The 14,925-nt window shown below is 35.5% G+C and overlaps 3 protein-coding genes across 7 annotated transcripts in view; 2 read left to right on the top strand and 1 right to left on the bottom strand.

Annotated features, from left to right (window-relative positions):
- LOC136417306 (uncharacterized) overlaps positions 1–13,987 on the top strand; it is a 132,732-nt gene extending 118,745 nt beyond the window's left edge. The window contains exons 6-8 of the mRNA XM_066402950.1: positions 5,062–5,301; positions 5,355–5,548; positions 13,036–13,987. Coding sequence (XP_066259047.1) covers positions 5,062–5,301; positions 5,355–5,548; positions 13,036–13,275 — 674 coding nt within the window. The 3' untranslated portion in view covers positions 13,276–13,987. The remainder of the gene's footprint in view (positions 1–5,061; positions 5,302–5,354; positions 5,549–13,035) is intronic.
- Srp72 (signal recognition particle 72) overlaps positions 1–14,925 on the top strand; it is a 257,370-nt gene that overhangs the window by 179,445 nt on the left and 63,000 nt on the right. The window lies entirely within an intron of this gene.
- Positions 14,030–14,925, bottom strand: part of LOC136417311 (mid1-interacting protein 1-like) — a 223,246-nt gene continuing 222,350 nt past the window's right edge. For all 5 annotated transcript variants that reach the window (XM_066402959.1, XM_066402954.1, XM_066402958.1 and 2 more), the window contains one exon: positions 14,030–14,659. In XM_066402959.1, coding sequence (XP_066259056.1) covers positions 14,373–14,659 — 287 coding nt within the window. In that variant the 3' untranslated portion in view covers positions 14,030–14,372. The remainder of the gene's footprint in view (positions 14,660–14,925) is intronic.

Genomic DNA, 14,925 nt, shown 5'->3' with positions numbered 1-14,925 from the left:
CTGGATATGATCAAAGTGAAGTTATAATCCATTTAACTAAGCTTTCAAGAGATTCGAATTCCTTGAACTCGAATTGGATAATCCAATGATATGACGATGCGACTGGCAAATCGAATCATCCTCTGTGAAAATTCAGTGGTGTATCAAGGATAGAAAATTAAAGGACAAGTGCAAGTTGAAATTTTACCTTATAAGTAATGCAGTTTCAATGAATGTACTACGTTTAAAGGCGCAGCACGTCACTGATTTTTGCCGCTCATGAGCTTTAAATATGTTTTACAAACATAGAAATTAATACAAATCTTTATGAAAAAGCTCAGGGACATAACAGACAGATTTAAGGAAATATAATATACTCCGACTCACCGACTTTAAATCCGGGACAGCCATAATTTTTATAAAGTTGAATTTATTAAAACGTTTTCCTCCGTCCGTCGATTTGAAAGGTTTTTTTTTAAATACAAATAAATATGTCGGTTTTAATTAATGTTATTCGATTTTCGAACCAAGAATTTATATAACGAGAAATATAGGGAAATAAAAAAGTATGTTTTTTACCCCAAGTGCAACAACCTGTAGAGCAATTTCACAATCTAAATTCTACGGTATTTTGCTTTTTTGCAAAATTTGATCCATTCTTAACATTTTAGTTTTTGTTCAACTCAATATTTGTCTCGGTTTAAGACATATGCATTTAAAAAAAAAAACTAAATTTTTTGCAACAATAACTGAAAACATTCCGATTTCGTTGGAACGTTTTAGGCTCCGTAAAAATCCAAACTGTTGTCTATTTGTTAAACAAATTTATCCGACATTTAGAACGCAACTAAGCATGAACTTCTCAAAGATCATCGACTAATAGGCTTCTCTTTTCACAAGAACACTTTAACTGGAATCTGCAAAAATGGAAGAGAGTTCTGTTTTCAGATGAGTCAAGATTTTGTCTGAGGTCTCCTGATGGACGAGAAAGAGTATGGAGACGACAAGATAAAAGGTTCGCGCAATGCAATTTTAGCCAAAGGGTTAGCTTTGGAGGGGTGTGGTCCATTATGGTGTGGGGCGATATTTCCGTTGACGCTCGGACAGAACTTGTTTTTTGTTGACAAAGAAACTCTAACTGCCGAAAGATACATCCATGAAGTTTTGGCAGAACAAGTTGCTGTTTTTGCACCATTTATTGGTAATCAATTTGTTTTCATGCACGACAATGCTCTCCCACATACTTCAAGAAGAACGACCCAATATTTCCAAGACGTTGGAATAAATGTGATGAAGTGTGATGCTCTTTCGCAGTCCTGACATTAACCTGATAAAACATGTATGGGATGTGTTAGGTAGACGAAGTAAGAAACGACGAAGACAATTGTTCACTCCACAACTTCGAAACGCTTGGGAAGAAAAGTGGAATAATATTCCACAAGAAGCTATCCAAAACCTAATTATAGGAATGAATCACCGTTTATTAGCTGTTATTCAAGCTAGTAGAAGGAACACTAGATATTAAAATTTTAAAAAAATAAAGAGTGTTTTCAGTTATTGTTGCAAAAGAATTTAGTTTTTTTTTAATTTATATGTCTTAAACCAAGATATATATTGAGTTAAATAATAAAAAAACCAATATGTTAAGAATGGATCAGATTTTGCAAAAAGCATAATACCGTAGAATTTAGATTGAGAAATTGCTCTACAGGGTGTTACAAACTTGGGGTAAAAAACATACCTTTTTATTTTCCTGTATATCTCGCCGTGAAAATTCTTGGTTTGAAAATCAAATCAAATTACTTAAAACCAACACATTTATCTACATTTCAAAAAAAATCTTTAAAATTGGCCACTGGAGGAAAAAATTTGGATAAATTCAAATTTATAAAAATTATGGCTGTCCCGGATTTAAATTCGGTGAGTGTGTGAATTAATTTCAGAATATAAACTGAAGCCCCTCCAAAAAAACTATAGCTGCAGCTGAAAACCTGCTGTGCCACTATTGAGAAATCGAAAGTGAAAATTGAAACATTTCGAAGGGAGACACATTGTTAAAATTTGCCACACACCATTATTATAATTATTCTTCTTCTTTCTAAACCAAGGGCTCTTTCAGCGCTCTAAATGTACAGTAAAATTTCTATGTTGATTGATGGTGCCTGAGACTGGCGATCGGTCAAAATCCAATCCAGGTAACATATCATACAAAATCCCGCTAAAACTTTCACTTTACCTGCCACGATTCTAAAGGCGGAACATCGCTTTCAAATCAGCTTTGTTTTAGTGGTGCGATTAAAAACCCTTAAATGTAAATTTTAACCGAAATTCCCCTGAATAAATATTTCTGGGAAATCCTTCAACTCTCCAATTATTCTATTGTGTTTGTGGTAAATGTACCAAAGCAATGGTCGAATATTCACCAGGCAAAAACGGGAAAACATCAGACTGACTGATGATTCATTAGAGATTCAAGGAATATCGTAATTAAACTTATGAAAATCTTATGGGTTTATAATGATACGTGTTCGAGTTTAATTAGTTCATGGTGCCTTATTACAAATTGCTCTATTAAGAACTTCATACACCTTTTGCTATCTTACAGCTTTATCTAGGAGTCCCTATTAATCTAGGAACATAAATTGCCTTAATTTAATTTATTTTGAACAAGTTGAAACAGTAATTTAAAGCTAAAACTTTGGTGATAAAAATTGAATTCACATTCTCTCAGCCCTTAGAGATCAAAAATTTAAAGGGCAAAAAACCATCCAGTTCTAAGGCAAGCGTACGTTTTGGTTGAAATTAAAGGGAGCGACGTAGCTTGGGGATTTATTGGCCAAGTTTAAAGCATTGGGTTGAATTAAGGACACTCAACCTAGAAAAATAAAGGATTGCGCTTACAGCTTTTTAAAGCTTAGGCCTGGACCGGACTTTTCGCTTCATAAAACACCCCTAAACACTTATGAAGTGCACCTGAAAAGGGCTAATCATTCTTTGCAGCTGTAAAACAACATTTAAAGCCTCTTTAAAACCAAAAGGGGGAAATGAGGCAAAATCATCCCTATTTTATTCAAAATCTACAGAATTATTCATATTTTACATATTCAGTTCGCTTTCAATAGACTACTCACTCCTGCAAGGTTCGTTCAAGGTAATAACTTCAAAGTTACGTTTCAAAGGCAGTTCGGGTTATTATTTAATTTAAGGTCAGTTTAGGGCACCACAAAATTATGGTTGTAAAAGCAGTTCGGGACATTAGATAACTTTCTCTATAAAACAAAGAAAGCCATAAACTAACCTAAATTATCTGAGCCTCTTGTGGCTGTAAAACCTTATTTTAACTCTGAATACGGACAAACATGATGGCTTCATTTGTTTTATTTGATTTTGAGTCTAAAATTATTCAAATTTTGCATATTCAGTTAGCTTATTTCAAGAAAATTGAAATTTAAGCAGATCTGACTTCAACTTTCTTTAAAAAAAAACACTTTTTGAGGTTCTAAATCCGCATCTAAGAAAAAAGATACTCTGGACTAAAACTATAGGGTATAAATAAATCACACTAGGAAGTTCGCTTTGGCTGTTTTTAATTTTTATCTTAAATTATCATGAAATGTGAGAAACAATAATTTATTTTTAATTAAAAAATATCAACGCAATTTTTCAAAAGAGGGCGACCAGCGACGCCGTATTTAATGACTCATCAAAAAGAACTTAAAGGAGTTTAAGAAAGTTGTGTCGACTGAAACTCACTTCCTCCGCCAATGAATATCAGGGACAATAATCCCTTAGGTATTGCGCCTTAAGAGAAAAATATTTCCGCGTAATTCCTCAAAAGAGAGTGACGTAATGGAGCCAGATTTAATCACTTTTCAAAGAATGCTTAAAGGACTTTACAAAAGAGAAAATTTGGAAAATTTTGACAACCCAGTTTGACTTTCGACCCTATTGAATTTCAGGAGAGATAATTCTATAAATGTTGGTATTTTCAGGAAAAAATTTACTACGTGATTTTTCAAGAAACAGTAGCGTAATGAAACCGATTTGACAACATGTCAAATGCACACATAAAAGAATATGCTATAAAAAGGACATTTTGAAAAATTCTCAAATCTCACTTCGCTTTTATTCGATTTTGACTTAAAAAACATGAAAAATTTTGAACATTCATTCTATCTCTTTCGGAAAGGAACTTCAACCTTCTTCCTAAAAAATATTATAAACTAACTTCACCTGTGCCTGATGTAATCGCTTTTTGAAGGTTTCAAAATGATTAAGGTTTTGAATATTCAAATCGTTTTTGTTAAAAGTGGACTTTCTCCTGAAAGAAAAAAAATCTAACCTAAATGAATTATTTTTGAGGCTTTAAAGTTACATTTAAGAGCGCTATAGAAAATGCAATTCTGGGCTAAAATTACTGAATAAAAAAAATGGGGAAATCTTCCTTTTAGTTTTGTTTGATTTTGCCTTAACAATTTTTCAAGTTTTGAATATTCATCCCATTCTTTCGAAAAAATTGCCAAACGGGTTTCAACTTTCTCTTGAGTAAAAAATGCATAAACTGAGTTTCTCATTTAGCAGATAATAAAAGCGCATCCATATTTCATAGATTTTTGTGGCTGAAAGTTTGTAATCTGAACTAAGCCTTAGAAAACATGTCGCCACCAGCCGCATTTAACCCAATTAGGGAGCGAGTTATTAAACCGCTCAATTTTTCGCAATGCTGAATAAAACACTAAGCTTCCCATTGTTTTAATTTGGCGCTGAAAAAATTTCGTGAACCAATTCCACGGTTTTTTTTTCAGAAATAACAAGGGTAAATCTGGTTTCTCGTCTCCTCGTAATTTATACGTTGGTTTTTGCGCTTAAATTGGTTTTCGACCCTAAAATGAATACTCTTCGTCCGACATATTGCCTAGTCAGGGAGAATATTAAATATTAATTACAGTAAGGTAATATCTGGTGGAAGTCAATGATGGACACCAGAATTGTTCACCGTTTATATTAGTTCCTTAGTACATACCACAATCAACTAGTTCTTCAGATATCTAGCTTAATTCTTATGCCATAATTCATTTCCAGTGCCCAGACGAGTCCTCAAAGACCAATACGAAGGTGCTCTGGAATCCGATGAAAGCGACTATGAACCTCTTGAAGGTGATGATGAATTTGACAATTACGATAGTGAAAATGAGCACATTCGTGAGTCCGCTGCATCCCCTCCCGTGTCAGGAGGAGACAACAAACTTTCCATAACCAATGGTACCAAGATAACCGAAGGTGGCCTGGTTCCCCCAAACACCTCTCACGCTCTCAGTTTCGGTGGGTACCTTTTTATACAGTAAAATCGAAAGTTAATCTTTTAGGGTTTTTAGAAATTCAGACTCGATACATTATGTATATCGGAATCGGAGTTATTGCGGCAATATTTCTGCTGGCGTCTGTAATAGTTGGAAGAATCCTGCTGAAAAGGCATAAAATGGAAAAAACGGAAAAGGAACCGACATTTTACGCCACCAGCATATCAGATCACACTCTGGCTAATGGATTCACTGACGATATTAGCGAGGTTTGTATGTTTTGTTGTAACATAAAAAATCGCTTGTGTCGGGAAGTGCAGAAAGTAGCTTTTAATTCCCCTCTGTTAGGGCTTGTTATTTGTAATAGAACTCCGTCTTTGTGCCCTATGTACACTACTTCAGTCAGACGCCAAACAATATCGAGAGCTTTGATCTGTGAGCTAAGTTAATGCAAGAGTTATCGGGCTTCTGTGGCGGTAGCGTAACAGACCGAATTCTTATCTCCTGCAAATAGAACTATTCGTATTTAATGGGGTTGAGTTTAAGCACAAATTCCTGTGACATTGTCTTGATATTGTAATCAAATTTCTAAATTTGACCAATTTGTAGATTACCGAATTTAAGATCTAGTTACAGAATTATGACCTCTCAATCGGCGAAATACCTGCTCCTGCTGAACTCACCAATGTTGATTGGAGAGTTAAGCTGATTTCTCAAGGCCCTTGACTATGACTTACATACCAGGTAGAATAACTCCTCTGATCTATCTTGACCCCATTGATCGAGGCCTCAGATCGATGTCCCGCAGTTTTGCTATACTGATTTCGAAGTGCGTCGAACCCCTTTCTTTCTCACCAAAGAATCTCCCCTGCTACGATATGTTAAAGTAGCTCATTTTTTACTCAGCACCCCTCTTTAATACTTCGTTAACACCGTCCATATCGTCGACACTTACTCTAGTCCCTAAATAATATGCTGAAGCAGACTCAGTCCCTGCTAGTTTATTGCTACAAAGATCTGCCCTTTATGTCACATAAAGACCACTTGTACCGGAGTATTAAACGTCCCTGGAGATGTAAAAATTATGTTATAAGTCATTTAAAACCGGCAGCAATGCCGATTTTGGGAAGGTATGGAGGCCGGGACAAGTGCGATTAAGTTAGCCCTTTGTCGCTTGTGAGGTGTTGAGTAAAACCCATTAGGAGCGAAATAATAGAGCGCTAATAAATTCATCATGCAGTTAAAGAAAGAGCTGCCTCTCACTGAAATTAATGGCGTAAACTCCAGATTATATTCCAGATATCGATTCCGGAGCTTTTATTAAATTTATTTGATTTTCATTTAATCATTAATCATTCCAAGCCTGGCGGCCGCAATGTTTAATCATATCATGTGAAGTTATATCCAAGGGTGTGTGTTGCTGAAGTGGAGTTGTTAATTTGTTCTTTATACATCTCATACCAGACGCAGCAACAAAGAAGTCAGCTCTACGCTTTGTTATTTTATTTCCACGTCTAAGATAATTAAAACTTCATATAGTATTCTCGAGTCCCGCAGGAGGTTAAAATCTCATGGGCTCTGGAGCTTCCACTAACCCGTCATTTCAATTCCAATATAGGTATATATGAGCCTGTGGTAAATTCTAGTAAAAGGGGCCTCTGAGGAGGTCTTATTAATAAGGCCAGAGAGTTGATAATTTTATTATCCGCGTTTCAGATTATTGACTTAATGGACCTTCATGAGTATTCGGCTTCACATCAGATATGTAGGGCGACTTGTACCACCCGGACATATTGATAACAACCCGTTATCAATATGTCCGAAAGCCGTTAAACTGCCGGGCTGCGACACGCCTGTACGGCATCGCTGAAGTGTGCCAGTAGTGGATCGGCATGTGCCAATAAAATATTGCACGATTTTATGATATACTTTTTATTTTATAATGATAGAGACCTGAGTGTTATCTAACTGCATAATAGTAGGATGAAATGGAAATTTGTTAACTTCTTGAGGGTAGGCACAAAGATGTGGAATCACTTAAATTTGGTTTTAAATTTACTATTTCTGGTCAATAAAAGGAAAGCTCGAATTGATACTAATGCAGGCAACATTATTTACAGTATGTCCCCGGATGGGGTTGCCAAGAGGAGAAGGTTTCTTGTTTTTCATTTTATGAGAAAAATGTATTATTTATAAAAGTTTTTCCTGTTCCAAACCAGCTGAATCAGTTCTCACCGTTTCAATGTTTCTTTTCGTTATAAATAAATATCGAAAAATAGATCCATTTAGTTGAAAATTTCTCAAAAAAATCCCAAAAATGAATTCTCGTTTTCATGGCAACTGTAATCAAGACTTTTGTTTATTAAACTTTTATTACAATAATTCAACAAAAAAAGGAAATTACAAATAAAAATTTCACTCGATTTATTCACCACATTCTGGAATGCTCAGCTTAAGTCATCAGTTCACTATAACTTCTCCGGATTTCTTCTAGCGGCAAAGACGCCAAAGCATCTTTTATCTCCTGCTTCAAATGTTCTACATTCAGAGAACAATCGTTCACACACAAGCCACTTGTTTTAAAGGGCCCCAAAGGTAAAAATCTGCCAGAGTCGAACATGATGATGTCCTTGATGGCTATAAAATAGAACCATTTCGACTGAAATAATTCTCTCCAAATTGTTGATTCGGTCATTCAACAACTATTCGCACAGAATGGGCCAACCATCTCATTGAAGGTAACACCTCACGCGATAATTAATCGATAGATTGTCAAATCTTTAATTTAGAAAATATTGTAACATATTTAAATACGTATGTTGATTAACTGAATTTTCAAAAAAGTATAATCCAAATATACCATAGTAAAAAATTGCACATCATATTTTAACTTTAGTCAAATATTGCCGGTTACAAGCGATTCAGAAATACGGAGGCGATGCCTCCAGTACCCTACATGCTGAGATAAAACAGTACCATTGATGGAGAACGTGGCTTCAAAGAATACAATATCTCGATAAAAGCACCGATTATTCATGATTTGAACGCCCATCCACAAACAGAAATCTAAACTTTTTCCTATCTCCCTCTCTTTAAAGCGTGATTGAAAATAGGTTTAAAGGCATCAATTTTCAACTATTTCAATGTTTTTTGAATATCCGTGGTATTTACTTCTAATTGAAGCTATCTTCGCCGTAAAGAAATTTTTTGGATTATTTTGAACCCAATCCATTACAGTAAAAGTCATAGCGTCATTTTCATCTTGAGCTATATTAGTTTTCTTTACTTTAACTTTCTATCTTACGGAGAGTGTAGTTACCAATTCCTTGACCAATTTTTGTGCACCACATTTTGAAATGTAAATATACGGAAACTTTTGATTAAATTCTCCGATAGCTCGACGCATTGCTTTATTACCTTTGGCGTAGCTCTGAATCAGGTAAAGTCTTTGCTCTTTCCATAACATTGTCATTTAATTTAATTCTTGTTTGCAATTACCATGAAAACAAGAACTAATTTTTAGATTCATTCTGTTGAAAAATGTTTTGTTTTCGATTTTATAATTCATATACAGAGTGAGCCATCGAAAACTTTCCACTTGATTTTGTAAGCGTTTGCTGGCGAAAATTGAAAAACGCTCGAACCTGTCAATTTTTAGAATTAAAGGGGACACATTCCTTTCATATCACTATGAAAGTACATGTTACTATCTGGCAGGGGTGTCAGTGACTTTGAAAATTTTTAATGGAAAGGGGGATCGAATGGCACCTTGTTTTAAAACGCTCTAAATTCTCTTCTTAGCGACACTAATTTTTCGTAATTTGGATTAGTAATTTTCAAGAAAGTACGTCATAAAAAATTAAATTCCTTACCATTTTTAATCCAGTAAATGTTGAAAATGGCCACAACCAACCTCTAAACAATAATACAGAACCTATTCAAAGTATTGTCGGCCATTCTTTTATTTTTTATTATTATTTTTTATTTATTATTTCATTTATTGACCAAATTCCTTAGAAAACTTACGTCAGAGAATTATACACTAATGTCGCCAAATAACACCTGAAGTACTTCAGAATGTCCGATAACACTTTGAACAGGTCCTGTATTATTGTATGGAGGTTGATGGAGGCCATTTTCAACATTTACTGGACGAAAAATGGTAAGAAATTAAATTTTTAATAACGCACTTTCTCAAAAACTACTAATGCAAATTATGAAAAATTGATGTCAATGAAAAAAGAATTTAGAGCGTTTTAAAACAAGATGCCACTCGACACCCTTTTTCATTTAAAATTTTCAAGGTCACTGATACCCCTGCCACAGGGAGACATTTACTTTGATAATAATATGAAGGGAATGTGTCCTCTTTAAATCTAAAAATTAACAGGTCCGAGCGTTTTTCAATTTTCGCCAGCAAACGCTTACAAAATCAAGTGGAAAGTTTTCGATGGCCCACCCTGTATAAAAAATTTTAAATATAAAAGGAAAATCGCAATAGTGACAACTAATTCAACCGTTTTGGAATAAGCAAAAACTTTCTTGAAAAATACGATTTTTCCGTAAAATGATAAATAAGAAACTTTCTCCTCTTAGAAACCCTACTCAGAGACACACCGTATATTAATATCCGGAAAAATCACGAGAGTCGTGAACCTTTCCTGGAAGAATTTTAACGTTTTCTTAGAAGACCAAATTTGTCTTGAATCAGAAAAAGTCTATAAGCATAAGTGCATCTTTTTTCTAATTTAAGCCACTCTGTATTTCCCCCATTCGAACTATCCCTATGAAATTCACTTTATTTGGGACACTGTATCTAAGAATATTTGGATCACTTGGAACAGAACTGCTTAAAATGGCATTTTATACAAGATCACTTTTACATACGCAAACGGTGAATTACTCGCTAAAATAAAAAACCTAGAAAAAACGGTTACCTAACATGAAAATTGCGGTATGCTTAACTTTAACCTTTATCAAAATATCGAGTTATCAATACAATTTTTTTCCATGCGAGGTGATCCAGAAGCAGATGATCCCCTTTGGCTACATATAGAGCGAGGAAAATTATGAAGGAAATCTTATTACAACTTTTTCTAACTCTCCTCCCGTAAGGAAAGATAGGCCCCTAAATTAAGGAAGTTTTATCTAACCCGTTACGTACCTAATCTTTCAAGATAAAAGTCCGCTGTTCGCTACAAGGGGCGGCCGTTATCAAGATATCCCGACGGCCATTAAGTCGCCGTGATGCGGTTCACCAGTGTGGCTAGACAAAATATTTTGCATTTTCACTGTATTCATGGAAGTATAATACTAAGAATTTACAGTAATGTCGCTTTTAAATATCTGATCACTATGAATTATTACTGGCTAATCCCATATTACGCTGAAGTGTCCCAGATGTAATCCGGCACATGGCAATGAAATATTGATGTATTTGCTGATGTAACACATTTTTGTATTTTTGTCATAGATTTGAAAGAATAACACCATAGGGGAATATAAGAACCAGAGACACCTTAACAATCAATTTTAATGAACGAAAATTATAAAACGTTGCACTTAAAGCAATTCCCAACACAACACTTAACTGTAACACCTAATATCCAAAACTTCATGAGAAAGGCTGGAATTTGCTGTTATCCTGCAGAATATCTTCAATTTATGCCCTATATAAAATTTTTAGGAATCTATGTCTATCCACTTGCCCATTCAGAGTTAGTTGTCTGGGCACACACAGTATACATACCTCAATACCTTATCTTGCTAATTAGCTATGGAAGATGAGGATCTTTATCTTCTCAAAAATCTCCAATACTTTCAGTTATTCTTGCACACTTGATAATATTCCTCATGATTAAATTCAGAAACTTGTAAATCTCGGCCGGAGTTTTCGAACACCCTGAAAGCATCATAGCTGGAACGAAAACTTTCTCATCACATGGAAACAATTATAGTTCGGATCCCTGCAGCTCGATTGGTGCTTAAATAACTCATATTGAATTTTGAGAAATTGTTTTAGTAATACAATGAATTTGGGATGCAAATTTCTCAATTCGAGTCAGAATTTTGATGAAAATCAAGAATCCACCGCATTGGTTACTATGTGACCACATGTGCAAAGTTTTTAATCTCTCCAAACTGCAGTTTTTTTGGTGTACATTCTGTAATGGGTCTGCATAAATCTATCGGCACTATTCCCACCAATAAATTACTATACAAAATAAGTAAAGATAATAGAAGAAACAGTAGAATAACGGTTATCACAAACGGACGGCATCATAAAGGCCTTTATTTCACTGTTAAGGGCCTTCACATTACCGTAAGTGCTTTCTTGGTAATATTTAATAAATCATCTGGTTTTAATTGTGGTTAATTCGATATGTTTGAAAAAGTTAGTTACTAGAAAGATTGGTATGAAGGCGACCCATAAAAAACAAGAAATTTAAAAACGACTACGTATGTACTGCTTTAGATATGTTGGACATCCTGCAGAACCAAGAGCATATTCAATCTCCCGCACCAATGCACATTCAGTGCGACAACACTGCCACTTTTTTTCACTCCCGTTGTGTTATTATAACGTGAATTAACATATTAGACAGATACAAATAGTATTCAACAGCCATATATTACCTCACTGAATGCACTCTTTTTGCATGGGCGAAGCCACTATAAGTTTCAGTCAAACTCACAGAGCTATTTATGTTTGGCCCAAATTTGGCGCGTGTACGTGGTTGAGTCGATTCACCCCTTTCGATACGATAACCGTGAACTACGTAGATCGTGGACTGGATTGATTGATTATGAAGGACCACCCTGAGTTCGCAGTCTCAGAGACACTGTTTTCGCGTATAAGAGAAACTAAACCTTCTTAACTTAATAAAGGTTTATTGGTAACATTAGCAATTATACAATATCGAGAGATACGTTATTTAAAGAATGTTGACGAGAAGAATCTAGTGCGCACGAGTCCGTGATGAAGTAGCGAGAAAAGAGAGCCTCTTCAGTTTCGCACCCTCCTTAAGTACTGATACGGAGGTGTAACACCCATAGACGTATTCCCGATAAGGCCCCATTAGCGGCTTCTAGGCTACCTTTTCGCGTTAAAGCGTAGCACTTAGAGGCATGGTCGCTGGGCTTTTATTGGAGCCCAGCCATTGTATTCGTTTGGCGGTACCTTTAATTTAGATTCGCAATTTTAGTCCGACAAAGAATAGTACTGGAAATCCCAATCATAAAATAACTTCCCTCAGCCGAAGATGGGTGTTAAGCGCTGGGAATTCCAACAGTATTACCCAATAGCTGGAGTTGTCCATGGGCGTAACATCAGTTTCTTAAACTCACTTTGAACATTTAAACTAATAAATAACATAACTATAATCCATGATATAACAATACGTCGCAAGTCCTAACAATTTAAACAAGTTCAGGGACATCTGTTTGTTAAAGTCCGAGATATACTCCGAGATTCAAGAAATCGACATTACTCAAAATATGTATTAATATCTAAACGGACCTTCTCCAAAATTCCCTATAAAATTGAAAGTTTTAGCCGCATTTCTCGTAGGTTTCATAACAATTCTCACACCCGCACAAAACACAAGCATCTGTTATCTACCTGCCTTAAAAGTATGTAATTAAAAATTAATTTTATCTCAGATCTTGGTGTTATATCTTAAATTTCCTCAGTAAAGTTAATTTAATCATTAAACTCTTGTGGAGGCAACGGTGACTTATTAATTTCTCCTTCAAGGTGGACGCTGATATAGACCTCCAAACCACCCTCCCTATGTCTATACCATCAGTAACGGTGCACCCAGCCCCGATGGGAACCATCGCTGAAGTGGTGAGGTACCCAGAATACCCTGAGTACCCCCACATGCACTCGCACTCGCACACTTTCCGGGGACCTCCGCGTGCCGTTTTGGAAAACGAAGTCCACCAAGTTCGACCCGTGCGAGACGCTACTGCCAGCCAGTACTACTATGGATGACCCGAATGCTCGGGGGGTGAGACCATTCCCCGAGCTGTCCAAATACAGCGGGAGGAAAAGAGGAACAGTACCTTCGGTTGTCAGGAGCAGCGCACTTATTGTTTCTAATTACGTGTAAGACCACTGTCTGTATAGTAAGTAATCTCTTAGCATAGTGTGTTAGGTGGGGAAGAAGTCCTAAATCAAACAAATATATCGTATTGATAGTGTTTAACGGAGTTTGATTAGTGTCTCCGTACAGTTTGCCAGTTGCTTAATTAAAAATACCAACAGGAACTGCTACTGCTCCGATGTTGACTTTATTTCCTATAAATGTGATTCAATATGTCATTTTCAACCAGAAACCCTACTCAACTTGACTCACCTATAGTGGTGTTACCTAATCTAAGGTCCACGGGTGTGTACAAAAATTTTTTTAACTCTAAACTCATTGAGCAACTCTAGCATCTTGTATAAAGTATGTATCCACATAAGGGCTATTATATTGTATGTATAGATTTTCCATACGAAACTTTGCCATTTTATGTAAGTATTGATAAGTAAAGAGCCGTCTCTAAAAAAAGTACTTAATTTGGGTATATCTTTTGTTCTAGAGTTAATATTAAAATATACATATGTATATACTTTCATAAGATAAATAAGCATTGTTTGTATGTAAGGGACAGGTGTTGATGTTTATATTTTTATTAATAAAAACCTCATTAAAACTCCATTATCTCTCTTAATTTGGTGCGGGACGAATGAAAACCGCGAGAACCATTTCAATAGAGCGCTTTATTTATAAATAATCGATACATCTCTATCTACAACTCTCACTAGAATAAATAAAAATATTATAATAACAACATAATGAGCAAAATTAGATAATCTAACCGATATATCACTTTGCAGATTGACCATTACGCGCAACAGTCGCTCAGCTCCAGTCACACAAACCCTCAAGCAAACACAGCACATCTGTGGAAAAAAGCAACAAAATTTGCCATACAATTCATTCGAACCGCAATTTTAGATCTGAAACAAGGATTAACACCTACACTTTTTCCCACTTATGTACACCTAGGTCGCAAAAATTATTGCCCTAAAACCCTTAACAATTAAACTGGCCCACCAATATCGTGCTGATAGCGCCAAGTCAGGTACTGGGCAGCTTCGGTCATCTCTTTCAATGACCTGGTGAGTCCCACCAAATGCCTCTGGAAATCATGGGCTATCCTTTCGGTACGGCATTCTTCTGGCACCACTTCCTCAATTCCTGAATCATTCTCATTGCAGCTACCGGTCTCTGAGTCGGAATCGCTCAATGCAGAAGTACTCGAGTTAGTCGAGCCCACGCTCACTGTTGATGGTCGCCGAATGTGGCCTTTTATTGGGAGAACTGAAACTGAAATTAAAAAAAGCATTGAAAACTAACATTGTTTGTGTGAATTTTATCAATAAACACTTGCAACATATAAAGCGATTTTTTTCTGTTCGTTTTTCTTGTACGTGCTTGTGCAAATCCTGATATTTACCAGAAGATTTTTTGGAATTATTTTAGTAAAAAAAATAATTTTTTTTGTTAGTTTTGGAAAATATTCATTTATTTTTATTAAGTTCCACCGAGAATGGGTCTCGAACAAAATGAAAAAAATTTATTTACACCACTCT

This window comes from Euwallacea similis, chromosome 27 (assembly GCF_039881205.1).
Source record: "Euwallacea similis isolate ESF13 chromosome 27, ESF131.1, whole genome shotgun sequence".
Lineage (NCBI taxonomy): Eukaryota > Metazoa > Arthropoda > Insecta > Coleoptera > Curculionidae > Euwallacea > Euwallacea similis.
The sequence above is the reverse complement of the archived record's forward strand: the minus strand, read 5'-3'. Positions and strand labels throughout refer to the sequence as shown.